The sequence below is a fragment of the Caloenas nicobarica genome, chromosome 20 (assembly GCF_036013445.1).
Source record: "Caloenas nicobarica isolate bCalNic1 chromosome 20, bCalNic1.hap1, whole genome shotgun sequence".
NCBI classification, from domain to species: Eukaryota; Metazoa; Chordata; class Aves; order Columbiformes; family Columbidae; genus Caloenas; species Caloenas nicobarica.
Genome location: NC_088264.1, coordinates 5303422 through 5328778, shown reverse-complemented (window position 1 = coordinate 5328778; position 25357 = coordinate 5303422). Strand labels below are relative to the sequence as shown.

Genomic DNA, 25357 nt, shown 5'->3' with positions numbered 1-25357 from the left:
ATCACACTGTAGTTTCAGGCTGAAATCTGTGGATCTCTTGGTTAGCACTGCAGGTTGATGGAATTTCTTCTGAAAATTAAGAAATGCATTAGGAAAAAAAAAGTGGCCTGTGAACAAAATGAGCGCACCCATTGTGTTTTTCTGTTTTGTCTCCCACTGAAACAGATGTCTCCCTTGATAATCTGCCCAAGCAGCCGTGGTTTGTGGTTGGGGAAGAGCAGCAGGGTGGTGTGGGCAGGATTACAAGGGGGAGGGGAACAGACCTGTTTGGGTTCCTGCCTCTGAGGATCCGCAGTGTGTTCATGTACTCACTGTGCGGTTACTTTGGGTAAATTCTCAATTTACGGCTTGCTAGACTGCGAGGTCAAAAACTTGGAAAACAGTGACTTTTATTTCTTTTGTGGTATAAAAGCAATTTAATGGCATCGTGTATAGTGGGGACTAATCGAATTATGGCTGTGCTCCTTAAAGCTTGTGTTCCTGTGCCGTGCTAATGCAGCAGGACACTGGGGAGAGGAGCCTCCTGTGTTCTGTGAGCTGGTTTTGCTGATCACTGCTCTCCTTTCTTCTCTGGCTTTGTACAGATCCTTCTGTGTCATCTCACCCTTGGTGAATTTCATGTTCCATGTTTGTTTTGTCTTTACCCAAATGTCAGTAATTGTACTTACAAAGAAAATTTTTTCCAAAATGCAGAAAACAGACTGCACTGTTTGCTATACATATTTTGAAAGCTCTTCTTTCAGTGGATGACCACATTGGAAGAAGCAAATCACTGAGGTTATTCATAAGCTCTAATCAGGCTCTTCCCCTTTTTTTTTTTTTTTTTTCAAATTCTTTTAACAGAAAAGGAAGCACTTGAAGTTAAGAACAAAACAAAAAAAGAGCCACCCCAGGCTTCTGGCTTTGGGACATGTAAGACTGCAATATCCTCTGGGTTTGGGCAAACTGCAGAGTTGGGTTTTTTGTGAACTGTGTAAGGGACAGTCTGTAGCGTGCAAGCAGAACTAGTGGTAGCTGCAGCCTTCCCGTGGGATGGAGTAATCGGCGCCGCGCAGGGCTGACAAGAGCTCGCAGGTTGTGTGCACCTTACTCATATGTGCAAGACTGCAGGCAGAGTGACCCTCACCTTATTTTATCCACGGTGGGAAAAACGGCAGGTTATTAGCTGCACAAATTATGCCTTGAGTGTTTTGCTTTTGGAGCATGCTTTCAGAACCAGGTTTTTTCTTACTAGCAAGGGGATGTTTTCTTGGTCCTGCTGTGCAAGACAGTAAAATATCCCATGACAAACATGAACTAGATTTCCCTGTTCTTCTGCAATAAGAGTGGGTAGTGTTGCATCCTTTCCTTCTCTGTACCTTCTCATGAGGGAAGTGTGCTGATGCTTTAAGTGCTTGATATAGGTCCTACTCATAAACAAAGCTGTCCATAGGTTATTTGCTACCTTTCTGTCCCTGTCTTTGCACATCTAACTGTTTATCAATTTTATTCCACGCAAGATAGCTCAGCTCTGGCACGCCAAGTAGCAGGTAGTGTGTTGCCCACCTGCTTTGTGATACAGACTGTTATGCTCTGAGCAGCAAATCAAATTCCATTTCCTATTTACATTTAACTGCTTTTAAAAGCAGCACAGGCTCATGGGCAGTGCACGTCCTCGCGCAGTACTGTGAAGGTAACACTGCTGTCCTGTGGGCTGTTTAAGTGAGGGAGGGGATTAATAAAATACCACATATAACTTGTGTTTTTAATGATGACAGCGGCGACAGGAGCTGGCGGTGGTTTGCCCTGAGCCCGTGGCCTGAGGATGGAGTTGTCAGAGATGTCCTGAGGATGTTTTCTTCTAGCAAGTGACTTGCAGCCGGGGTGCTGTGCTGGTGGGGCTGTCAGCCATGGTGGGCTGGGATTTTACCCGTGGACAAGCTAGATAAATTACAGGGCTTTTTCTCTTCTGCGGCTGCATTTTATTGCAGTGCACAAACCAAAATGCCAGGTCCGGAGTGAGATTTTTTTTTTTTTTTTTTAGTTTTTTTGAAATTGTGGCTCTGGGAAGCTGTGCAGAAATGAAAAACTTGAAATGAACAAGTGTCTCATAGTAGAAATATAAACAGCTGGAATATGTGTCAGGCTCCCACCCCTTGGGAGTCTGTTGGATTGTTCTCTTTGATTTTACATCTCTGCAGAAATTTATGGCCTCAGCTCCTTTTATTTATGACATTGCAATCCTTGTTCAAGCGATTGATTGAAATACAACAGTGCCAAGCTGCAAGCCTGTATTTTAGGAAGGTCGAAGTTTAGAAAGCAAACCAGCAATGCAGACAGTTATGTATTGAAAGCTGTGATGGAGTCTTGTACAGAGGATGCCCATGTTTCTATGTTCCTAAGCTGCTTCAAAGGAAAGAATTATCCTGACAAGAGTTTCTCTTCTCTTTCCCTCCTCTTAAGCTGCCTGGTCTCGCTAAAAACATACTATATGTTAAATATGCAGCGTTGCTACCTCTGTAAGGGTTAACTTTTGATTGTAACGATGTTAGCCCCTATTTTTCCAGCTCAGATCCAGCAGCACTGATGCATTATGTTGTTATTGTACTGTGAGCAGCATAGTATATTCTCTCACAGCTACTTGAATGTCACAGTAGTTCTCTTCTGGAATTGCAAGCAAGAAATTGGGGGGCTCATCATTTTTGGCTACCAATGCAGAGAATGTGGTTGAACATTTAAGCGAAGATGAAATATTTTTTCCTTTTTAATATGTCAGTGAATTAATTTTCATCATCTTGCACTAACTCAAAAAAATATCTTGTACTATCTGGAATGTATTCAGGAAAAAGAATAATTAGAGATGTAGCTCTGCCTTGCTGACGCTGAGTGTGCTGCTGCAGCATAGTGATGTGGGTGACATCCCAGTGTCGTGATTCCTGGCTTACTGGTGGATTAAGACACTGCATGCTAGCCAGATATCTCAGAGGCAACTGGAGGAAAAAAATCAAATTTAGGTATATATATATTTATATATATATTTATAAACTTATTTATAAACTTATATCTATAAATATAAATAAATACATATATATAAAAAAACCTATTGGCTTTCAATGATGACAAGATGTAACGGAATGAGAAAAGGTACCTTATTGTCTAACTTTCTGTGCAGCAGGGACGTAATTGCTCTTTTCTTTCCCCCTGAATAGATGTCCAGAAGTAACAGGCTTTGCTGCACGGCTGTTGTACGATCCCACAGCACCTGGTTATTCCGTGATCCCGGATTGAGATGGCAAGATTGAATTTGTTAAAATGTCAGAGCACAAGCCGAAGTGGCTGAGATGCAATCAGGTGTTGCCCTCTGCCAGTTCTGCCTTGAGGTGGCAGTTTCTGGCAAGGCAAGGAGCCTTTTAAATGCCATGTGCAGCTTGCTTTTGCTGCAGATTTTAGCAGTGATGCTGCTTCTCCCCAGCAACAAAAATGTGGATAACAAAAAGCATTGAAAAGCTTGTTTTTATGAAGTAGCTGTGTGAGGCTGTAAGCAGAAAAGAGCAATGTTGTGGCATGAGAAGTGACTCTACCAGCAATCAAAACTTCTCTGTTAGGTGTGTTTCTGTACTGAAACTCCACTGGATAAAACAAATTTGGGGAGGTTGCAGTACGGGCCTGACAGAGGTGAGGCGTTGCTGTTGCAGAATTTTCAACTTGCTGCGTTAGAGGCTGTTAAAAAAAATTCAGGAACTTAGGTCGAAATAGGGGTTTACTTTACTGTGGAATATGTAATGCCTTGGTTTTTTGTTTTGGTTTGGTTTTTTTTAAGGTGTGGAGTTGTAGGCATTTACTTGATGGGATTTAGATGCAGGAAGGGTCCACGTACCCTGCTGCTTCACATGGCTGTGTAAAGGCTGGTTTAGAAGAGAGAATATGTCAAGTAAAAATAGTGTATGCTTCTGGTTAGGAGAAAACAGCTGTGATTGTCTTGTGTGTAACATAAGCTATAGCATAATTAAGCTGTTTCTTTAGCGAAAATAACCTTTTTCAAACCAAAAAGCTGTAAGTGGTTATGTTTAGCTTGCTCTTTTCATGAAGTATCAAGAAGGTATTGAGTGTAATTACTAGAGATTAAGATTTTGTGTGGATGTTAGCTAACACATTGATTAATGTCTTGTTAGTGCTATTTCTCTCAGAGTGGAAAAGGAATTATCCTTTAAAAGAGCATGTAAATTCTAGTACTTAGATACTTGGGCACTATTGTAGCAAATTAGTCCTATTGTAGGGAAAGATGGCACTCCTTACATGTCTCTAGAGCATCCTTATAAGTATTTAAGCTGAACTAACCCAGGCAGGCGCGTGTGGAGGCTCAGACACAGGGTCAGTGCACAGCACTGGGGGCTGTTCAGCCGGCAGCCGCCTCCCGATCCTGCTGCCTCCTCCTGGCTGAGCCTGCGGGTGCTGACACCATCTGTGCCTCCAGAAACCTCCTGCTCCTGCTGGGATGCCCTGATCCTCCCTTCACCCAGGTCTGTGGGGACAGGGACCAGTGCGGATCTCTTCGTTCTGCTGTTCCTCTGTCTGCAGAGCTCATCAATCCACCTTCTGCCTTCACCACCCAGATCTGTTGGAGGAAGCGGGTTTCAGCGACGCTGGTCAAGCAGCCTTGGAGCCATTCCTTCTTTAATGGGGAGGTTGGTCTCTGCTGCTGCCGTGCTGCTGTCTGGCCCGGTGTCACCCCAGCAAGGAGAAGGATGAATGTGTCAAGAGACAGGCTGGGGACTGATGTGCTATCACTGCTTTGGATCTCAAAAATCGGGGCTGCCTTCAGCTTCAGAGCACATGTTTCAGCCCAAGTTCAGCCTTCCAGTATTTCCACTTTGGCTCAGAATATATTCTGAATAGAGTATATTCAGAGAAGGGCAATGGAGTTGGTGAAGGGGCTGGAGCACAAGCGTGATGGGAGCGGCTGAGGGAGCTGGGGGTTCAGCTGCAGAACAGGAGCTGAGGGGAGACCTTCTGATCTCTGACCTGCCTGAAAGGAGCTTGGAGCATCGAAGGTGTTGGTCTCTTCTCCCAAGTAACAACTGATAGGATGAGAGGAAACGGCCTCAAGTTGCACCAGAGAAGGTTTAGATTCGATATTGGGAACAATTTCTTCCCAGAAAGGGCTGTTGGGCATTGGAACAGGCTGCCCAGGGCAGTGGTGGAGTCACCATCCCTGGAGGGGTTTAAAAGATGCGGAGATGAGGTTCTTGACAACACGGTTTAGTGGTGGACTTGGCGATGCGAGGTTAACGGTTGGACTCAATGATCTTAAAGGTCTTTTCCAACCAAAATTATTCTACATTTCTTGCCCATATGAACCTTTATGTAAATCTATATAAATTAGTATTTTCTGTTAGACAAAAAAAACCGCACCCATTACAGTATGGGCTGTTTGTGTGTGTGCTTGATCCCCTCTGCCTGGGTGTTGGTGGGTTTTGATACGGGCAATGTGACAGACGTGATTGATAGCTTCCAGGGCGGCCGATGCAATGCTCTGTGTTCCCCTTGTGAAAGGTCTGTGTTTCTGCGAGCTGCCTCTGGCTGGAAGGCTGCAAACAACCCACCCGCTTCAGCCTTTGGTCTGCAGACATTGGGAGTCTGCAAGTTACTGCGGAGTCCGCGAAAAGGCGATGAGGGAAGGAGTCTGCTGCCAGTCTCGTGTTTGCCACCTACTATGTCTTTCCATTAAAAAAAAAAAAAAACCTCCACAAGCCACTGTATTATGTTTTTTGATTGTGCATATTATTTCATTCCATGCATATGTTAATGTATAGCAAGTCATGAAATCGCAGCTACTAGCCAGCATCAAATTTGCTCAAAACTACATTGAGCATTTATTCCCCCTCCCCTGACTGTCTTTACTACCAATTTCCAACTGTGATTATGATGCAGTTATTAATTAACTTGTTATAGGCTCAATGAGTAACCTATGAGCCTTGTTTTAGATCACAGTACTGTTTAGCTATGCAGCACAATCCCATTAATTATAGTATGTTTGTTTTTATTTTTTTAATATAATCTGGAAAATATTTACCCTGTCTTAGGTCATGTTTGTAAAAGGAAATTCTGCAATGAGATTTAAAAGAACCAGAATTTTTTTTTTTACGTAGCCATTAATGGAATGTGAACTAAACTCTCTGCAATATTTAAAACAAACAAACAACCCTCCCCACATTATCCTGCGGAGCATACTGCTGTTTTTTATAGGACAGTTTGCTCAAATTGTACAGGTCCTGGTCTCTTGAAAAGGCTCCAGGTGCTGAGTCATGTGCACACTCTCCCCGAGCTGCTGCCGGGAGCCAAGAAGGATTGTTGAGAGAGGAATATTAAAATAGTCTGTTTATGACTGCCATTAATACAGCTGGTGTGGAGGGGACAGCAGGCTCTCATGAAAGGTGGCTTTGCAGCAGAGGATCCCGAGGAGGCTGTCCTCTGCTGGGGTGGATTTTTATCTTGTTTAGATATAACTGGCCTCTGCTAGTCTGTAAAGAGTGGTGGGAGATGCTGAGCTCGTGCATTTTGGTGGAGAAGGGTGGATTTCATGAGTCCTGCTCAAGTGTTTAATACACTGCATAATTTTGTAGATGGTAAAAAAAAAAAAAAAAATCCTTTAGTAGCATCACCTCTGAAGGGTTAATATTTCCCTCCCCACCTGTTGCAGGTAGGATGAAGTTCAGCCCAGCTGTAAAGATACGGGTGGAAAATACCTCTGGAAGAGGACATTGTCCTCATTTCATGCTTCATTAGCCACCATGCCACATTATTCTGGGGTCAGGAGCCTCCTGCCGTGTTGGGGACATCTCCTCCCTGTCCAAGGGCTCTCATCTTCAGACCACCTGCGTTTGGGGTGGAGCGCACCCTCCTCCCCTTGGCTCTCCTGGCACTGGCCTGAACTAGCAAAGGAAAAGACGGCAGCAATTATGGCACACACAATTAACGAGCTTCTAATCTCCAGCCTTGCGTGTAATTGCTGCTGTCAAATACAATTAGTGTCTGCCCAAGTTCCCTTCCCAGGGGGATGGCCAGGCTGTGGCACAGAGGGAGGCAAGTGCCTGAAACTTTAGGAGACTTTGTTTTCTTGTTGCCTCCCTAATAATCCTCACTCCTCAAATTGTGTCCAGAAATGTTAATCCAGAGCATTACAGGGACGTGGTGGCCAGCAGAGCAGGCCTTGAGATCTACTGTTGGCTTAACTCTATGAAGTGTCTTCCATAAAATTTGTCCCCTGAGACTATACCAGCTTAATTATGATTCAATCAGCACACGTCAGGGATTTACTCGTGCCTTCACGTGAGCCTGACGGGGTTACAGGACATCTCCTGCCATGGCAGCCGAAACTGGAGCTGCTGATCACCTCCTGGGTGTAGTTTGGGGAGTTGAGACATGGGCCAGGAAAGGAAAAATACAACAATAAGTAGCCTCTGAGCACAACCTCTGTGTGCTGCGGTGGCTCAGGCGTGAGATCCTGATGCACAGCTGTCATTTAAGTTGTCTCGCTTTTCTGTTTCCAAGATGCGTGATGATAAAGACCTTAAGTCTTGACTGTTTTAAGGCATTAGTCAGTGTAACTTCAAAGATAAGTGTAATATTTTGAGGAGATGAACCTTTCTGCTCAGAGCTTTCGCTTTTTCTTAGAGATCTATTTATATGAAACTACTTAAAGGTTTTGAGTGTGGGGAAAAGCCAGGGTGAGATGCGAGGGAACTGGGCGGGGGTGAGATGTGCTGGGCAACACCTTGCCAAACAGCTGTCGCTGCTGCGTGTGCTGGGTGTCTAGACATGCAGAACTGGCCAGGCAGAGTTCTCATTTTGCTCTGGATAAAATTGAGATGCCCTACATTTAACCCATGCTTAGGGTCTAGCTATTCTGTTAACTCCAAGTTATGGTATTTTTTTAAAAAAAGCTTTAGCTGAAACTCGTGCTATTCTTGCTGTTCTGCGGCATCTTGTAGGACTTCCCTGTACATTTGCTTCTGTCAGTCGTGCATCCCTTCACCCTATATATAAGATAACTGGGTACCGTTTGGTCCACTTCAGTCCCAGCTCATCACCGATAGGAAGTTCACTTGCATCTCTCTAAGTTCTGGCACATGAGTTTGAAGTGAGTCATCGCAAGGGCCCTGGGAAGTGCCTCTTGTTAAATCTGCGGTAGCCTGTTTTGTGTAGACTGAAACAAATCTTGGGCTCGGAGATGAAAAATAATAAATCCCTGTCCCATCTTCAGGGATACAGCAAGAGGTTGGCCCACCAAACCAAGCCCTGGTAGGAAACTACTGATCTTCCTCTTAGATGATAATTTTCGTCCTGCTCTCCAAAAATGTGAGAAATGGATCATGCTGTGATCATGAGAGGCTTCTAAGACCAAAACAGAAGGTGAACTCAAAACTCTCACAAAGAAAATGTTTGTTTCTAATTGTTTTCAGTTTCCATAATGCTTACTAGGATAAAACTATCCTCTCTTTCTCCTTTATTTTTCAATCATGATTAGACTTTAATGTTGTTAAAGCTTATAAGTGAGTTTGAGCTACTGTCTCGTTGAAGAGAAGATGGAGCTGAAATTGTCAGTGAGGCATTGGACAGGGTTTTTTTAATGTGTCTGTCATTATATGTTAACCTCTGAACTGGGACACGACGTCTGTTTTATGGCTGACAACAATTTAAAGGTATACATCTTGACATCGTGGATAAAGGAAGAAGGGGGAGTGGAGAAAAAAAATGAATTAATGATGTTAGCAAATATTAGTCCCTGTATTTCCATTTTGTTCAGAAAGTGGTTGTCAGGCTTTGGGGCCGTCTGGAGCAGCATTGTCAGTGACAGCCAGTCGAGATGCGATTGTACCTCCAATCGAGCCACTCTTTTATTGACAAATACAGTGCGCTGAGGCAGGGATGAGGATGCTCTGCTGTCTGTTCCAGGAGGAGTGTGGCTTTTCTCCTGGCATTCCTGGTGACATTTGAGAAGGATCGTTCTGGGCTTAGTGGAGTTCCCTGCGCCAGTCCATGAGTAGATTGGGAGTCAGGGGAGTTGAAAATGTCTCTTAATGACTACGGATGCTGCATACTGAAGCACAAATTTGCCCGTGATTGATGCAGGCTTTGGTCAACCAGATCCACCTACTAAAGTTAACTGTCAAGAGTAATAGTGACTTTGATAGCAGCTTTAATTGTACATGAGCAACAGAGAATCAATGGGCAAGAATTAGGGGAAAACACAGAAATTTCCAGCGCCTCTTAAGGCATCTCTTACGTTTCTTCATCATCTCTTCACACATCTCTTATGCGTCACTGCCTGTGCTTTGGCCCTCGAGTGCAATCCTCAAAGTTTTCTTCCCGTGCTGTCACAAATTCCCCTTTATCCCCCAGTTTTTAGCTGGCAGTTTGAGGGTACCCCCCTCAGTAACTTTGTCTTTTCTACAGCATCTGTCTTACATGGTCCTGATTGTGGATAGCACTGCTGTCATCTCTCTCGGATTCAGGTTGCAAATTATGGGAGCCTGGGATCATGTTATTTCTTAACTATCATTAGTTATGTGTACATCTGCAGCACTCTTGGGCAGCGCTGCCAGCAGTGAAAGAAATTGAGCTGGCTTAATTGAGAGCCACATAGTTAATTATTAGTGCCTTTTTTTTTTTTTAAAGGAGGAGAGAGAAAATTCGCAGTGTCCGTTTTTAATTTCATTGTGGCTTGAAGGCTAATGTGACTTTAAACTCACTGGTCATTATTTGTAAATATGTAGCGTTTCCTTTATCTTTCCAGCCCTTTCCTGCTGCAGAAATGTCAAGAGACTTAAGGAAAAGTGTATCTGCACATTACCGATCCCTTCGGTATGAGTGGCAAATAAAAACTGGTTTCTGATAGAGCAGTAGCTGTGACCTGGTCGGGAAGGAGCAGCTGCTTTGTCCCGTCTCTTTTATTACCCAGTTTAGCACGTTGTGCTCAGATATTGCGTGTGGGTCCCTGGCACGCGGGGCCATAGAGGTATTGGGAGCGGGCGGATGAGCTCCTGGCATAGGCAAGTTATCAAAGGCAGCTGGGAAGAAACTAATTTGTGTCTGCGTTGGGGCAGAGTTAATGTTTTTGGGAAGCAGCAGGTGTTCCTCATAGCCTGGGCAGATTCCCCTTGGGAAGCCCCGGGGTGATGAGCGGTGGGGCCCCAGTGCTGTCTGTCATGGCTTTGCAGAGCAGAGGCGCACATTAAATTCTAGGAGGAGAGCAGAGACTTTTCCTGCACATTTTTCATAAACTCATTCTACATATTGAGGGCTGGGATGAAATAAACTCGGTGCAGCATTCATAAGTTGAATATAGAGTTACCTGTTTCTATGTGAAAGAGGTGAAAGAAAAGCTACTTGGACAAAGCAACCTGTATATGGATTAAGAGCCAGAGAAGTTTTTGCCTGAGCATTTTTTGGGAAAGCCTTTATCGCTAAGTTTCCCGATGACCTTATGTGTACTCAATCAACGTGATTAATCTCTGGTAGAAATGCATTGGTTGTACAAAGAAGGTGAACTTAATCCAAGAAACCTTTCTTACAATTTCTGCCTCTAGAAAGATGAAATGTATTTTCTCAAGTGTTGTTTCTGACTTTGGAAAAAAAGCAGCAACCAAAAACTGTAGTGGGAAGAGATGAAAGAATATAGATTAAATGTTTTTATAATTTCTGACCACTGTCGCCAATATCAAAGAGAGAGGCAAGTTCTGAGTATAGCTTCACTTTGTAGAAATAACTCTTGCATGTGCTAGCAGATGATTTGAAATTAATTTTCTTTGTAACTGGTGTGGAAATAATTGATGGACAGTGAGGTTCTCTGCTAAATAATTTTTTTTTTTAAGAGGGGCATTGCACTGTAAAGACTGTGAAGCCCTTTCCCTTCGGGAAAAGAGAACTTTGTGTCATCTTTTGCTCTAAATTGAAGAAAGGCTACTTGCCACGGAATAGTTTTCAAAGCCAATTTCCATTTTTTCTCTTAAAGAAGCATGTCTGTGATATCTGCAAACCTAAATATTACAGCTTTGGGCCAAAACAGGAGAGCTGAAAGGTGGAACTGGTTGGTTCAAACTGTGCGGAATGTTAAAGTAAATGTATTATGAGGAAACTGTAAATTGTTTTAAAACAAAAGCAGCTCAGGGAGCAGGAAGAAAAACAAACATAAGCATGTTTTATTTTAAAAAAATATCAACATGTTTCTGTGTAGAATTCTGACAAGGCAGTAACACTTTTTTGATGTAATAAGCAACGTATTGCAGCTACTGAGAGACTGCAAGAGGTTGGGATGGCTTTCCCTTTGCTTCCGATTTTATTCACCCTGGGTGTGACAATCTTTTGCCACAGAGCTATCCAGGGACAACAACATATTGCAGTTAATGGGCTGGTTTTATAAAGAATTACTGCTGTGAATTGCAAACCAGTTTTGACTGCTCACCTGAAGGCTGAGAATAGGAGATGCCCTGGAAGGGTTGGGGTTTCTGGTGCCTTGCACCCCTGGCAGGGCCAGCAGCACTCAGCCGTTTCTGGAGCTCCGGCATCCACATTAAATCAGCAAATTGCAGATCCCAAGCTGCAGGATTATTTCTTCTTTAATTTTTTTTTTTTTTTTAAAGGTGGGCTCGAAGCTCTGTATCGATCAATCATTATTCTAATTGTTCATTTCTACTATGGTGGGAATCATTCAGAATCCTAGAGTTCCTGGGAGTAAATCATTTGGAAATGCTGCCCATTATAAAATTTCATTTTAAATCTATATTAAACAGATTTATAAAGGCGAGCTTTGCAATCTAGTAAGAGAACATTATGCTGCCTCACAGAGGCTCGGCTTTTGGGTCCTAAGGGGCCGCGGCTGGGAGCGAGCGGAGGCAGCGCTTGGGCTTGGGAGCGGGACAGTGAGGTTGCCGAGCTGACTTTTTGGGTGACCTTCTGGGCCACCCTCAGAGGAACGTTGATCCAGTCTGCTGAGGGATCCATCCAGCCGTTCTGGAGCGAGTGGGGTCGCGGGGTACCATCTGCTGTGAAACTGGGGCTTCCAGGGGGCTGATGTCATCTCTGGGGCAGGGGAAGGGGTGGGAGATGGCTGGAGCAGGATGGGAGCCAGGATGCTGAACCAATATTTCTTTTATTCTTTCAGACAACAGAGAAGAGGGGAAAGGAAAGCAAAACTGCCTTTGGAGGCCCAGTTGTCAGCTCATTATATCAAGAAGAAACAATCAGGTGATTATCTGTGCAGGACTTCAGTTAAAACTGGTATTTTTCTACTGCCATTTTTTTAAGCTTTTTTTTTTTTTTTTTTAATATTGCACAAGTGTGGTGGCAACTACAACAGGATAATAAATGACAGGAAAGAACTTTTCAGGTCCATAATCATTTAAATCAATAACTGCCTGTATCATTGCCAGGTAGTAACCTTTCCCTAGCACAAGATGTGGGGGAAGGGCAAGGCTTCCCATTTTTCAGTTATATGGCTCAAAAAGGTAATATTGGATATTTTTAATAGAAAGCTATTCAGACACTACCTTTTTCAAATAGTTATTTCTTTCCCAATACATTCATAAGGATCGTTCAGTGAAGGTTTTAATGTTGGACAATGTTTGCCTTCAGGGAGAGTTTGTACCTTATATCAAATTAATTTTTTTTGTAGCGTCTGCAGCCAGCATAGCAGAAACAGGTTTTCTGAACTAGAATGGCTGCTATTTAAAAACTGTCAAGGTGCAAGTAGTAATTGACGTTAGCTACTGAATAAGGACAGCTGGGTTTTTTGTTTGGTTGGTTTTTTTACTGTTCTGGACTGCTAATCATGGGTACAATATTAACTCCAATACCTAAATGATTACCTGGAGAATCTTTCGGAGTACAGCATCGTATTTTTAGTTAAAATGAACAGTCAGGGAAGGCTAAATTTGAGCGATGTTTGCTGTCATGTTGCAGTCACCCATTTATGTGTATGTGATCCTATTTGTTTTATTGAATGTCTTGCATCATTTTAGTCCCAGGAAATTAGAAGATAAACACTGATTTCTCTACACACAGCCTCCCAAGCTTGCTGAGAACTTTCTCAAAGTGTTAAAACTCTAACACAGCATTTCTTTGACTTGTTGTCACAAAGTAATGAAAAAATAAGTCTTGAGGAGGTGGCTCCAAACCCTTTGCAAGGTAGAAAATGATGTGGCCGCTCTGTGTAAGCAAACAGGGTGGCAGTTTTGTGCTCGGCAGTAGTGCGGGCACGTCCCTCGGTGTTGCGATCGGCCTTATAGCGAGGTGGAAGGGTTGGCCAGGAGTAGCCTTCACATCTGTCACTTGCCCCTGGACCTTGCCCAGAGGTGCTCAGGTATGACCTTGGTTTAACACACTGAAGAACAGCATTTCTGCTCGCCACAAGCTCCTTTTTCTTCCCTGCTCTGTCAATGCCAGTCTCGGGCAACATCCTTGATCTCACAGTTTGACTTTGTGCTTTAAATCCTGTTTGAGCTCTTCTTTTAAGGAGTGGAACGTGTCAGTGCTGCTCAGTGCTGGGTGCTAAGAATGAGCTGTGCTTAGTCCTACGGTGCTTTCGGAGTCCTGGCTCTCCTGAGTCCTGCCCCTCCTTGGGTATGAAATACAGCACAACGTACAGGAGAACAGAGTTTGCTCTGGTTGGCTTGACTAGTCCACATCTTCTTGTCATATTTTTGGGTTTGTTTTCATGAGAACATGACCTGTGCAGGGCTTGAAGTACAGCTCCAAATACTTTTTCTTTTTCCCAAACACACCATGAGGTACATATGTGCTGTCTGTTTAGTGTAGCATAGCTTTAATCCTCACAAAATGAGGCCCTGGGAAGACGTAGTCTCTGACACAGCTGGAATTGAGTGATTCTGTTGAAAGTGAGTTAAATGAAGTCTCCTGACTCTGCTGGCAGGATGGAAACTCATGTGGTCCTTTAGCACAGTTTGACTCACAGGCATCAGTATCTTCAGTGAGCAAGTGTCATTGTAATCTCACCCGTGTGCAGACTGTACAGCTTCAGCTTTCTCCGTGTAGTTGCCCATGTGTTATGGCTTTTGTCTGCGGGTCATTCTCTTACTGGAACAGGCACATGGTGATAATTATAATAGTGAAAGCACGGCCCTAAAAAGCAAAATTGCACTGGTAACAAATCTGCAAGGAGATGAGCCAAAGGGGGATGGCTCTAGACTTTCCGTTTGGCATCCAAGTTTATCTCAAGCATGGAGTGAATTGGTTTGATAGTCAGACAGTATTTCCTAGTTACAGGATGACATTAAGGAAGCCCAGAAAAAGGTGATGTGTTTTTGTTTTGTTTTTCTTTTGCTTATTTTGTGTACTGAAATCCAAAACTCAAGTCTCATCAGCCCTGGGTTCTGCCAGACGGCTGAAAGCAATTTCTCAGCATGCATTACTCTGCCTAACACAACCTACCACGTGCCCTTTAGGATTCCGCTGATGCGAAGGCAGGAAAGGGCTGTCTAATTTATCTGGAGCCCGGCATCGGCACAGCCTCGCCTTGTGCCAGGAGATAGACAGGAATGCAAGTGTGGGGCTTTGAGGGTTCACCTGTGCAGGTTTACTTATTTTATTCTTGCCAGAAGCTTTTGAACAGTTTATCAAATGATTAAGCTCCTCCAAGCTACTGCTATGTAACAGGAAGGTAAGAGATCTTGTTTTAAATAGAGTAAACCACCAGTTTACCATCAGCAGCAAAATACCAAACAAAGCAGCAAAACCATTGCTTTCAAACTGAGTGTCTAAAATTAAGCATAAATAACGCTTACATTCTTTTTGTGGAATGAAGTGCTTGGGTTTAGGGTCCAAATCTGTAAATGTTGGACAAAGTAGAGTTACCATACCCTGCCCTAAAGTCAGGTGGATCAGAAGTAGGAGGAACTGGGATGGTGCCAGGGCTGATTTTTGCCTTATCACTAATTATCTCAAATGTTTCTGCTTTGAGAACTAGATAGAAAAATGGTCAGTCTGGCTCACAGAGGTACACTGCACTGTTTCCAAATAAATTCAAGAGATCTGTAGAAACAGGTTATACCGACCTAATTAAATCAATTTAGAAAGAGATTCGGTTAAATCAGTGCAATTTGTGTGTTCATAGATCAATCCTCAAATCAGGAGAAGGTCTCTTGAGCTAATGAGGCGTAGCAGTTATTTACTTTGGGGTGCTGGGCACTGGTCATCAATTAGGAGTCATTAATAAACCCTGGCAATAAAGAGCTCAAGTACCCTCAGTGACTAATGGGGAGCAGTTGCAGAATGTATTAGCATAGTGCTCTGCCTCTGTGTTTGTCTGCAAATCACTTATCTTTCTTCGGGCGTTACAGAAAAATAATGCATGCTGGTGACTGATGATGGGACTTGGAGGTTCCCCTGGAAGGAAGGATTTGGAAATCATCTGTGATTTCAGGCTGGGTATAGTGGTGGGGTGTTTTACTGCTATATAAAGCTTTATGTCTCTTTTCTTGTCTTATTACCAGAACAAAAGCAGCAGTAGTTGAGCTCTTTCATGATCAAATAGCTATAATTACAGTTTCACAAACCCTGGGAAATGAGCAGCGAGATGAGGTTGACTGATGTGTCACCAATATAAATCTAATCTAAGACACAAACTGAGGGAGATGCCAAAAATACCATAGCACTGGAAATTCAACTTTAAAGTTATTTTCCATATTTTTTTTAAAGCAGAAGCGTGGGGGAGGCAGTTTATAAGTGCTTCCAGCAAACAAAAGCATTGACTTGGCAGAGGGAGAATGTGAAATATTAATAATAACGTTGCTAAATGTTTGTGTCCCTTCCCACTTCCACGGGAGGAGCCGTCCTGCGCTCTGCCGTGGGCTGCACGCCGGCCGGGACGGGACCCACATCCACGGGTCGGCACGGCGGCCTCCGTGAGCTGAGCTTCACACTTCTGCCATCCCCAGGGATGCCAAAGAAGCCCTTTTCTGGCAGAAACTTCCACCTTTTCCCATAACGCTTGGGAGCAACCCTGGTCACAAGTGGGGCTCCATTTAGGATGGGGGTGTGGAGAGGGCACCCCTTGTATTGGGGAGCCCGCCTGATGCCGCGTAATCTATCAGAATTGTATTAATCCCACTAACGCAGCCGCCATCTGGCCCTGCTGCCGGGCTGGCTCGCACGAGCCCCCGTGATGGATGGCCTCGGGAATTGATTAGTTGTTGTGCGAGACAAATGAACTGTTTTGGCAGAAAATACCAGAGGTCACTGCGTGTGGTCAGGCACAAAGGCTGCTGAATTTTAAAGAGCTGCTTCCAGTATCCATTGCAGGGATGCCGCTTTGGAGCGGTGATGGCTTTTGAGGTGAGCCTGGCGCTCTGGAGCATAGTTGCGGTTTTGTTCTCTCCAGCCCAGTTTTGGGAACGCTGGAGATGAGAGATGCTGCAGAGATGCAGGAGCCAGCATCCTTGTCGCGTTGGGAATTGGGTGCTCGTGCTGGCGTCGTGCGTGCGTTTGGGTGGCTGCGCCACAGGTGTCGTCTGCTCGCACAAATGCTGTGCAATCCCTGTGGAAGAGTTTTCCCAGTTGTGCTGCAGCGTGCTCAGCCGTGGCACATCGCAAACAAAACACCTGCGGGTCCGGGCAGCTGACGTTTGGGTTTTTGCGGGTCAGCGTTATTTAGAAATGGATGCTCTTCTGGTGATCTTTAGCCAACAAGTCCCTGACTTCAAGATGATTGCCAAGTTTATTGCTTTCCCCCTTTCTATTGTCCCCGGAGCGGTGACCCTCGGGGCTTGGCTTTGTTGTGCAAAGGGGCGGCTTGGCTCAGACCTATCTTCCCTTTGGGAGAGCCCATCCTTCGGTGGCAGCTCCTATTTGGGATTTGCACGGCCGACTCCGCTCCGGTGCTGCTGCTAATCTACCAAAGTGCGTGCGGCAGAGGGTGGGGAATTGGATGACACATGTCTCGCTATGTCCCGGCTGCTCTCGGAGGACGGCATGCGAGTGTGCCGGCAAGTGGGCAACACTTCCCCCGGGACAGCCTGCCGGCTCAAAATAAACTTGAGTTATGGATTTATTCAGCTTGTAAAACCTCAGCTGGCATAAATAATTGAGAAAGCAAAGGTTTGTCTGTGGTGCATACCTCAGGGACCCGCTCCTGCCTCCCTCCCTCCCACCACCCTTTCTTATGAAAATGATCCCAGTTGCACTGATAGATAATAACAACACCAAGCAATTAAAAGCTATGGGTGGCTGGAGAGAGGAGAAAAGGTTCAGTTAATGAGCTTTTCCTCTTCCTGTGCCCAGGAGAGCCTCAGAAGTGACGAGGCGATTAAAGCGAAGAGATAATTATAGATTATGTGAAAATGGGTCCCTTGGGGGCCGAGGGCCTTGACATAAGCGGTGAGTGTTGCGAGTGTCTCCGGGCTCCCCGCACGCCTCTGGCTCCGCTCCACCGCGCTCCCCCTCGCTCGGCAGCACCGCGCCAACCAGGAGGGCAAAGCCACCTGTTAGTGGCACCTGGGGCCGCTGGGATGTGGCTTGGACCAGCCTCGGAAAAAGGGGAGAGGACACCCAAAGCAGCAGCCACTGGCAGCCCTCTGGGTAGAGCTTTGTGCTGGAGGTAACCTGCAAGGGAGGGGGGAAAAGGGGACAGGACAAATCTGGAGGATGCTCTATGTGCGCGGGTAGAATATTTGAATTTCAGGTCTCTTCTGTGCCCCTTTTTCATGGCAATTTGGAAAGCAAGGAGGTTTGCAGCGCTCCAGGTAAGAAGGAAGTGAAGCCTGCTTAACTGGCAGCAGATCTCTCCCGTGAGCTGTTCAAAAACTGTCGTCTCAACACGTGTTTCAGACGGAGTCTGAAGGCTTCTGGAGCCTTCCAAGCCTGGGGAGGGGTGGCTGGGTTTAACTCCTTCCACAGCCTTTTATCCGAGGGTGGAAAAAGCTGCCCATGTGTTACCTGCAGGCAACAGGGATGCTGTAGCTGGAGGTTGAATCAGGGTTAGCATCTCTTACTGGGAATGCGGGAGAACAGAAGGAAATGGCTTTGGGCATTGAACATGTGTCAGCGAGGGAGAAGATAAGATTCTGGCCTTCCTCAGGAAATAGGTATAAACACGTTCCCTGCCTTTCCTGACCGTCAAGTTGTCACTGACTTGGAGACTCCTTCTTAGCTCAACAAGAAGAGCTGCTGCTTGTTTCCATGTCAGATTGTGTGAAATGCAGAATTACATCAGTGTCTTCCTTTTAGCTACAGGTTTTAAATATTTTTACGCATCTCCCTTAGATTGAGTTTCACAGTCTTTCCCATCTGAAAATGTCTTGAATGCTGTATTTTTACTTAAATTGAGGTTTGTTTGTTTTTTCTAAAAAATACTGATAGAAATGCTATGGGTTCCCCACTCCTGTAACATCTAAGTGATGTATTTGCAGTGTCACTTTTGTACTTTTGATGTACTTCCGTCTAGTTTCAGACTGTTGCTACTGATTTCTGGGCCTTGTTGTTGACTCTTCCCAGTTTTATGTGCAGTGCAAATGCCTGCTAGGAACTGGTCTGATGAAAGCACCGCGTCCTTTTTCTCGTAGCTACTACAGTGGAGGAGTTATTCAGTATGTACGCATACACACATGAAATAAAGGGGGGAAAAACATCTGTCTTGCAAGGTTTTTAAGCTATGTTTCTTATTTGTGCTGTGTGGTTTTGAATGCAAAGTCAGCAAATAACAGTAACTTGTCTTTGTTCTATTCACACCATTCAAGTGGAGCTTTTTGCCTTGTATTGGTCCCTCCAGAAATCTGGTTTTAACTCCTCTGAGCTCTTTTCTTAATTTCCCTTCCTGAATTTGGCACATGACTAGATCAGAATGGTTTAAATGTCTAGAGCTTCATATGGCTGTTTTGTTTGCAGGTAAAATGTTTCATTATGACAGTATGGACTTCCCTTGAATCTATTTAGGAAAAGGCTCGTTTCTTCTTGTTAATATTTATAGAAAAGTTGGAGATAATATATGCTAATTTTTTTAAAGGGGGCATCAGGGGCAGAGGAGCAGTTTATTGAAAAATAAATGCCGAGTAGAGAGACAAAATTTCCCAAAACCTTATGTTCAGGTGGGGAAATTGCTGTTCTGGATTAATTCCATGGTGGAGACTTCTGAAAGAAAAGTGTTTTTTTGGAAAGGGGAATGTATAGACCATTTGCAGAGGTGGTTATTCCAGAAAAGCTAAATCATATCCAAATAGCTATGTCAGGTCATTTCCCCCTTACAGACAATAATATCCTCGGGAAAGGACTGTAGAAGTCTTGTCGGGAGGCTGTGGTAGGAGGATTGGTGATTACTGAGTAGCAGCTTGACCCAAAAGGCTGGTTTTGGCAGCCAAGGACGTTTGAGTGGTTGGACTAACGAGGTGGGACTGGAGGGGCTGCCCAGTGTATCAGGTCAGCCCTTGCTAGTAGGGGCAGGCATGTCCCATAACCTCCATCATGAATCTGTCAAGCTCCATCTCACACAATAGAAGCTTTTGCCTTGTCTAATCCTACCATGAGATTCTTTTTTTTTTTTTTTTTCCCCCAGAATTCAATGTAATTGCCTCTATAGCGTGCAGCGATCTGTTTCCCAGGAGCTTGTGTGTAGTGTACGGACAAAATCTCTAACAAACGGGTTCGCAGGAGGCCGCTTAAGAAACTCAGAGACTTGTGTCGCGTCCCTGGGCCTATATGTGGAGTGGGAAATATTGTGTGGCACCTGGCTCTTTACTAGAGATGTACAACTCAGGTGTGCAAAAAGGGACTGCTTGTGAACAAAGAGTAGGGATGATGTGCGAAACGCCACTACTGATAGAGCGAGGTCAGAGGAACAACTTCAGAGAAAGCAGCACGCTACTGCTGGAGATGAACATCAGCGCTTTCTTCCCACCTTTTGCTGGCAACGAGGAAGGAAAAAAAAAAAAGGTGCTTGGGATCTGAAGAACAGTGTCACGTAGTAAGCTGAGTATGTCACAATAAAAGATTAAGTCAATGTTGTGTCATGGAGCTCTGCCTGTCCTGACAGGAGCAGGGGACATGGTGTTGGTGGCATTGGTATCCTCATCTTTGTTGGGACTGCAGGTCGAAAAGCATCCTTTTTTTTCTTTGTAACCCATTGCTCAGGAACGTTATAAATGTTTATATTCTACTTTTCCTTGCTCTGTTCTTCAGCCTGTGAGGTTCAAGAGCAGTGCAGATGAATGGGAGGACAACTGTTGCCTTTTAGCACCGGGGGATCAATTCTCCTCAAACTGCCCCATTGCATTGCAGAGACTCTTCTCTCATGTTCAAAAGGCCAAGAGCAACACAACCTCCCTTCCACAAATCCCTGAGCAATTACTTGCCAAAGAGTGCCCAATAATGTCAGGCACCTGTTTTAAAGCCACCAAGAAAGTACTTGCCCACTGTTCAGCCCTTCACACACAGAACACTAAGCTGTAGGGTTTGTCCTTTAGAGAGGCCGAGAGTATGAATGGGTTAAAGAGCAGAACAGTGTGGAAAAAGGACCTGGAAGACACTGATAAATGTGCTCATCTGGATGCAGCCTCTAGCTACAGAAATCCTGAAGCCACCGAGTTTCTGAAGCTGGGAGGATCTAACTGGAGACAGGTTGATTTGTGTGTGTCCTGTTTCTTCTGGTTTTTCCTGCAAGCCATCATTAGTGGGCTCTGCCGGAGACGGATGGCACTGAAAGGGCCTTCGCTCTCACCCAGAGTGGCTGTTATGTGTTTGTATAGTAGGGAGAAGAGCAGCTTTAGCCTTTATCTTCTGTGGGATTGCAGTGGTTTATACCAGAACTTGAACGCGGGTTTTGCTGGAGAACTGTACGGGCTTCCTGTGCCAGTTCACGGGAGCAAGCTGATTTTTGCCCTGGCATACTATTGTTTAAAAAAACCCTTTGTTTTCTAGGAGGTGGGATCTTCTGTCTCTTACCTTGGAAAAAAACCCATGTTATTCTGCACATACAATACTAGATATCTGTTTCAGTCCAGTGATACTATTAAAATGTCTGTAGCAAAGTTAGAGTATATGCTGTGCATGTGGCCTTTGTTCAATAATGTGGTACTTCTTCTGTTTTTGTTTCTTGAATAGGGAAGAGGACAAGAACATTTTTGATTACTGCAGAGAAAACAACATTGACTATGTAACCAAAGCCATTCGATCAAAAAAAGTGGATGTGAATGTCACAGATGAGGAGGTATGGAGAAGACCATCAATCTTTTAACTGCTTTGAGTATTAATTCAGGGCAACTTCTTCTCAAAATTCACTGGTTAGGATTTTTATAACAAGGTGCTACAACAGTTGGACAAACATTTGGTCATTGAGACAGAGATAATCTATTCGAAAAAGGCTTTCCACTGAATTCCTGGTAGTGTAGATGTACTAACTGTGATGCTGTAGTATGTTGGAAACTTACTTTCTATGTTATTTTCAGCAATGCCAGCAGAATAAGATCTTCTAAATACCCCCCTTTCCTTACCTTGTGCATGAAACGTGGTCAGAAGTAGGAAGTGAGGGAAATGGCTTTTTTGACCGATTAACTCCGGTGAAGCAGGATTTCTGCTGTGCCATCAACTTTTCATCATTTTCAGGTGGCAGGCAAATGAGCGACACCGGCTTTCCAGCTTCACAAAAACAGCGACATTGTCCAGTCTGTCTCTGCTCATCAGACTCAAAATGGCATTTCCCCATGGGGAGATAACACAGGCATTGCCAGAAACCTCAAGAAAAAAGATAAGTGTCTAAAATTGTGAACTGGCCTGATCCTTTTCTTGATAAAAGTAAACTTTTGGAGCGGACAGTTTCCTGTTCATCCATCAGGAACCGTCGCAGTCCCAGCTTTATGGCCATAGTTTCAATGCCTGTGTACTGCCACCTAGCCCTGCTTGTGACCTGTTGGATGTACAGCTACTTCTGCCCGCTGCTTTCCAGCACATTGTGGTTTTGGTGAACAGATGAAGTGCTTACACATTCATAGACTGAGACGCCGCAAATTCAGTTGGGTTCTCCCGTAGCTCTGAGCAGATTTCTGCCCTCTGAGCCATGACAGCCCCGGCTGGGGCTCTGAATGCTGATGGCAAAGCCTTTTATTATTAATCAGGAATTCATGTGAATTAATTTTCAGAGAGGAGGGAAGGGTGTTCACGATCAAGGTTGGAATTTCACATCATAAATGCAATGAACTGAAACTTGTCGTGTGCCACACAGTTGCTGCAATGGTGCCATTGCTGAGCTCCATCCCTCCTGCTGCTGGTCACAGGTTACAGAAATAAATGTCCAGGGCAGTCCCCCAGAACACAGCTGGAGTCCTTTCATTAATAAAATCTCATTTTGGGGATCACACACTTGCAATAAGTGTGTAGTAACATGTTAGCCTTGCTTCGTTTCTACTGGCAAGCTGCTCTTTCATAGCAGCGTTCAGAAGCTCGTACCTTCCTTTGTGTTTAAGCAACAAATGTGCTTGTTTTCAGCCAAATAAATGTTTAAAAAAAAAATGGTGAAAGACAGGTTGAAATATTTTTGTGCTTTACCAATATAAATACTTAGAGCCAGGTGCCATCCTCTTTGGGAATTATCCATGAGCCTCTGATGTAAGAGAAGACCCGTATCAGAACTAACAGGTATTAGCACGTGACTGTTGCGGAGTATGGAATTGCTTCAGCACAGTTAGGATACTGAAAACCCTGCCTGTCTGTGCTCATGGAAGGATCCCACTGGTGCAAAATTCCACCATAGATTAAATTCTCACAGTCTCAGTGATATTTTTTTTATTATCCCAGCAAATGCTCAAACAGGGAAGAAAGAACCCTTTTTTTTAGGCTTACCTAGGCTTGACTCTAATTGGTCCAAGAAAAAAATATATATAATTTCAGAAAAATCTGAAAAATATTTATTTCCTGTTGTGTTGAGGAGCTGAAACCATTAGTAATGTTGTTCGGTATCCAAATGTGTTCTTCATAGTCTGGAGTGTAGCTTATTTTCCAATATCGTGCAGGTTGATTGAAGTTTTAGAACCCATTTTAGACTAGAGATAGCCCAGACCGAGCCTTTGGTGGAGTGAAGTGTATGCAAGCATAATCTTGTCATTTTTATTAACTATTTTATTGTTACTGTATAAATACATCCTACCATATCCAAAAGATGCCTTCCCTAGCCCTCTGAATATAACTCATGCTGTCAGTCCTTTGATTTAAGTGCACATAAATTTAACATGGCAGCAGGGACACATACAAAGAGTTAACTTGTTATGGAACAAAATCTCCTGACGCACCAAATAGTCTCGTGTTAAACTGCTCAGCCTTCTACAATAAAGACTTGACTGAGGTGGTAAGGTGTTTAGATTTTATTTCCACGTGATGCACTAGTACTGTATCTAATTGTCTCCCCTCGTTTTGTGCAAACCTGAAATGAGTTAGCAAAGGAGAAGAGAAATCAAGAATAAAAATGTAAAATAGGTACAAGCCAAATTACTCAAAGCAAAAGGATTTCAGAAAGTGCAATAGAAGTCCCTGGTTTTAGATAGGTGTACTTGGCAACTTTTGAAGCATAAGTGGTCTCTTCCCCTAGATTTAAAAAAATAAAGATCTTCATGTACAGCATGCAAGCCAGTGTACCTGCTAACAGTTTGGATATAATAAACTTCAATTTAGAATTAAACAAAGAATCTAATGACAGTAATCATGTACAGGCTTCCATTTACTGTATCTAAATTGCCCGGAGTTCAACGAGTAGCTTGCATTCACTTAGAGGTAGCAGCACAGACTAAACCCGTTTCTCTTACATATGTCAGCAGGACTAATGAAATAAGAAAAATAGTCTGTGGCTGTGAAGTTGCCGTGGGCATGATCTGGTTGCATGAATTGCTTGCAGCCTTTTTGAGAATAATATTTTTTTTCAACTTTTAACAAACCACAAACTGTTCAAAGGCATAGATTAGTTGCTTTTGCCATTTGTGACAAGGGCCGTGGAGGATATAGATAGAGGTTTGGGGTTTTTTTTTTAAATTGTTGGAGAAATGCCAGTAAACAAACGTTACCTGTGTGCAGTATTTTAGCCTGTGCCAAAACTTTAATGAAAGGCATCTGAAATGATGCTCGCTTAGTCACCGATCCTCCTGCTTTTGAGACAGCAAGTGCCAAATCGGTGCCAGCTTGCCAATGAAATGGCAGGGGGGGAAAAAATCAAGAAGGATCTTGTGCTTATGGATGTGCAGGCTTATTCCCGTCAGAAAAATTGACCCAAATGTTTCAGAGCTTTGAAAGTAATTGACTTCCAAATCAGGTCTGAAGTTTACCTGTGTAAATTGTTAACTGCTGCTCTCCCATTCACTATTTTTGCTATCACTGGGAGGGATGCAGCAGCTCTGTATGTATCTCTTCTTAATTACTAGTAACAGAACACTCGCCACGAGTTAGCGTGGCTCTCGCTGGTGTACAGCCGTGCCAGCTGCAAACATCGTGCCTAGAAGTAGAGCTTGATATTGCAGCCCATCCATTCACTTTGGCTTTGTTCTCCTCTTTCTCTGCACTGGCTAATTGATGTGAAAATCATTCCCATCCGTTTGTCTGCTGAGACTTAGTGTATCTGAGACAAATCCCTGTCCTGTGCTTTGTTTGTGAACACCCTGTGACTTGGAGCCGAGCAGAATTGATGTGCTGTTGGCTTGAGCAACTGCTGCAGGAGCTGGCCAAGCTGGCAGCGGCTACCCAAGCAGAGCACAGAAGATTTAAGAGGCAGGGTTAGAGCACTGAGGCTATTTTTATGCTGCTTTTTTATTAAATACTTCAAAGGCAGGGGAAAATGCATCCTCTCAAGTAACTTCTGCGACAACTGTTGTGTGCTTGAATTGCATGGAGGCAGCACCTTGATGTTTGGTTTTATTTAGTCAGGACCTCACTACCGTGGTGCTTTCCTCTAGGAAATTATTTGCGTTGCTTTGGGTCTCTCACTGCTTAATGAAATTGTCATGTGGGAAGCGTTTGGGGAAAGCTCAGTCTGTGGCTCTTAATATTTCTGCCATGTTATTTAAACACACAAACCCATGTTATATGCTGATATAAAGCGGCAGCTGTGTGGACTAAAGAATTTTTCAATATACGCAGGTTATATCTGTGCTAAACAAAAGGGTTGGATTGTACATTCAGTTTAAGTTTGTCTTATTGCTAAGGTTTGTTTTAAGGAAGACACAGGAAACAAGTGGACTTTGTAGCTGTATAGCTGCCTAAGTACGTTAGCCAGAACTCCTGAGCATTTTAATTTGCCTGATACCATGCAAACAGTAGTGAATATTATCTTGTTTTAAATACAAGTTTCTTAGTAATGCTTTTTTTGTTACACGGTAAGTAGGTTAAGATCCTTCTGCAC

The 25357-nt window shown here is 43.9% G+C and overlaps 1 protein-coding gene across 2 annotated transcripts in view; it reads left to right on the top strand.

Annotated features, from left to right (window-relative positions):
• The window catches only part of ACBD6 (acyl-CoA binding domain containing 6), an 82042-nt gene that overhangs the window by 12691 nt on the left and 43994 nt on the right, over window positions 1–25357 (top strand). For both annotated transcript variants that reach the window (XM_065649142.1, XM_065649143.1), the window contains exons 4-5: window positions 12143–12225; window positions 21085–21190. In XM_065649142.1, the coding sequence (XP_065505214.1) occupies window positions 12143–12225; window positions 21085–21190 (189 nt within the window). The remainder of the gene's footprint in view (window positions 1–12142; window positions 12226–21084; window positions 21191–25357) is intronic.